Source organism: Sesamum indicum, linkage group LG3, assembly GCF_026168435.1.
Source record: "Sesamum indicum cultivar Baizhima isolate 11 linkage group LG3, ASM2616843v1, whole genome shotgun sequence".
Taxonomy (NCBI): Eukaryota; Viridiplantae; Streptophyta; class Magnoliopsida; order Lamiales; family Pedaliaceae; genus Sesamum; species Sesamum indicum.
Window position 1 is genome coordinate 6374943 of NC_142659.1, and position 2849 is coordinate 6377791.

The 2849-nt window shown below is 40.8% G+C and overlaps 1 protein-coding gene across 1 annotated transcript; it reads left to right on the forward strand.

Moving 5' to 3' along the window:
• The first annotated feature begins 1254 nt into the window (after positions 1-1254).
• Positions 1255-2849, forward strand: LOC105157382 (putative aquaporin TIP3-2). Its single transcript, XM_011073793.2, has 3 exons — positions 1255-1716; positions 1811-2061; positions 2181-2849. The coding sequence occupies exons 1-3, from the start codon at positions 1587-1589 to the stop codon at positions 2571-2573; spliced, it is 774 nt and encodes a 257-aa protein (XP_011072095.1). The 5' UTR covers positions 1255-1586; the 3' UTR covers positions 2574-2849.

A 2849-nucleotide genomic window follows, 5' to 3' on the forward strand; every position in this document is an offset into this window, starting at 1 on the left:
TGTTTCTCAAAAGCAACACTCTTTTTCCCATGAACGATACCAACTGATATTGTGTAATATTAAAAAATATTAAAGGATAAAATATCAATTATGTTATATATGTTTTGAATATGAAGGGAACGATTACATTCCTCGATATGCTACAATTCACTCTCTAGTTCAATAATTCTCATTTTCTCTCAAAATTCCGGCCTTCTCAATGAGTAAAATGATTGGTGTATATACTAATATAATATTCTATTAAAATAGTTCACTCTCTAGTTCAATATTTTTCATTTTTTCTCAAAAGTCCAACTTCCTCAACGAGTAAAAATGAGGGGTATATATATACGATTGTTCTATTAAAAGTATCTAGTGACTCTTTACGATCTTGTCCATTATTCTTTTATATATTGCGGTGAATACGACAACTTCATGTAGGGTTGCGATGTAAATTCCTTTAGTCACCATTATTGTCCACCTTGATCCGCTGTGCCTTAATTTCATAAATGTCCAATTTTCATGATTTTGCCTCTTCGATAATGATGATTGATGTTGATTGTCTAATATTAAATTTGTAGCCCTTTTCATTTCGTCCTTCCATATCCCTATCAAAATCTTTCCTTTTGAAGACTAATCAATATAAGAGCTGTATGGATCTCTTTCATAATGATGGCTTATATCTCCAAATTATGAGTAAAATAAAGATATATGCAACGAGTCTCTCATGTTGAGAATTGAGCTAATTAATTAGTGACTTTAAGATAGTAGCTAGGAGGGTTTTATATTTAAATAGAATTACTTACGTACTAAATTGAGAAATAGGGGGTGAGGATGGGGGGAATGGAGATTTGAGTGAAGGTAGAAGTGCCAAAATTGGAGTTTATTATGATCAAGTTTTGGTAATTAGATAAGCATGAATGAATACCGGGGATCGAGATGACAGTAGTCGATGATCTACCTAGCTAAGCTAAGCTAGATAACGTCTACGAATATATATACACATGCATGTATGATGTATGGTATGACAACACGGAATTAGATAGAGTGTGAAAGCAGAGGATGGATGTGAGGGTGTTGGATTTGGAAGAGGAAATATATAAAAGATGGATGGGTGAAAACCAGCTGCCATCTTTTGTTTGTTGGTAGGAATGGGAGTAAACGAGGTTGCATTGACACAGCCAACGCATATAGGTACGTGTCAACATTCCTGCATCTCAACTCCCAAGTGTCTACTACTCTTCCTTGTCATTTTTTCTGATTTAAGCACCCTGCTCCACCTCCTAATCCCATCTTCATCCTCCTCTTTCTTCAATTCCATCTCTCTCATTTCTCTCTCTTTCTCAACTCCCATCTTCTTAATACCTGTATATATAGAGACGCTTCTTCAATGATCAGTACATGCCGTGCGCTCATGATCAGCTGAAAGAAATTCAAAGATAGAGAAGAAATCAAGAAGCTACCGACCTACACACACCCACACACACAAACACACACACACAGACATATATATTATCAAGAAGTAGATTTGAATAGTGACATCCATCGATCCCGGTCCTTAGATACATAGATAAAGAAAGAAAGAAAGAAAGAGAGAGAGAGAAGGTATGCCTCGAAGGTACGCTTTTGGGATGGCGGAAGAAGCCACCCACCCTGACTCTGTTAAGGCCACCTTGTCTGAATTCCTCTCCACCTTCATCTTCGTTTTTGCCGGAGAAGGCTCTATCCTCGCTCTTGGTACGTGCCTAAGTACCCACCCTATATATATATGTATGTGTGTTTGTGCACGCGCGTATCGATAAAAGTAAGTAATTATTGCGCATGGATGCAGATAAGATGTACAGGGATACTGCTCTTGGAGCATCGAGGCTGGTGGTTATCGCACTTGCCCATGCACTCTCCCTCTTTGCTGCGGTGGCTTCCAGCATGAACGTGTCGGGTGGTCACATAAATCCAGCAGTCACCTTTGGTGCGCTTGTGGGCGGCAGGGTCTCACTCCTTCGTGCTGTTTACTACTGGATTGCTCAGCTCTTGGGAGCTGTTGTTGCTTCTCTCCTATTAAGGCTCGCAACACATGGCATGGTAATTTAATTTCATTATTGCAATTGATTTTGATTAATTAACCATATATATATATTATATATTCTCGACGTACTCTTAAGATATTCATACGAGTATATATATATGTATATATTTTTCAGAGACCTTATGGGTTTTCAGTGGCATCTGGAGTGGGAGAGATAAATGCGCTTGTGCTGGAGATAGTAATGACATTTGGGCTGGTGTATACGGTGTATGCAACCGCAATTGACCCAAGAAGGGGTAGCCTGGGAACAGTTGCTCCTCTTGCGATAGCCTTCATAGTTGGTGCGAACGTGCTGGTGGGAGGTCCTTTTGATGGAGCATCCATGAACCCTGCACGGGCATTTGGGCCAGCCTTGGTGGGCTGGAGATGGAGGAACCACTGGATCTATTGGGTGGGTCCCTTTGTAGGTGCAGCCCTGGCTGGGCTCATATACGAGTACGGTGTCATAGCACCTGATCAGCCTCCACACCACACCCATCACCAGCCTTTGGCTCCTGAAGATTACTAGCTAGCCTCCACTACCTACCTACCCCCCCTCCCCCCCTCTTAATTTCTTCATCATAATAAATAAATGAGACGGACGGAGTGCTTCTTTGTTGCGTCAGTGTCAATGTAGTTGTCCTTTGAACCCCCCTCTCTTCCCCCCCCCCCCCCCCCCCCGCCCCTAATTCCCTGGTGTGAATGTCATTGTGATTGTGATTGGAGTACTTTTTCATGCGTGTACATTCTGAGAGATTTCCTAATAATGATTACGAGAATGAGGACCATCTATATACATACATAA

Excerpts from the sequence above, each read along its gene's own strand:
- LOC105157382 (XM_011073793.2), top strand. The coding sequence starts at position 1,587 with ATGCCTCGAAGGTACGCTTTTGGGATGGCGGAAGAAGCCACCCACCCT. Across the intron at positions 1,717-1,810 it reads AGGCTCTATCCTCGCTCTTG|ATAAGATGTACAGGGATACT; the intron begins GTACGTGCCTAA and ends GCATGGATGCAG. Across the intron at positions 2,062-2,180 it reads GGCTCGCAACACATGGCATG|AGACCTTATGGGTTTTCAGT; the intron begins GTAATTTAATTT and ends TATATTTTTCAG.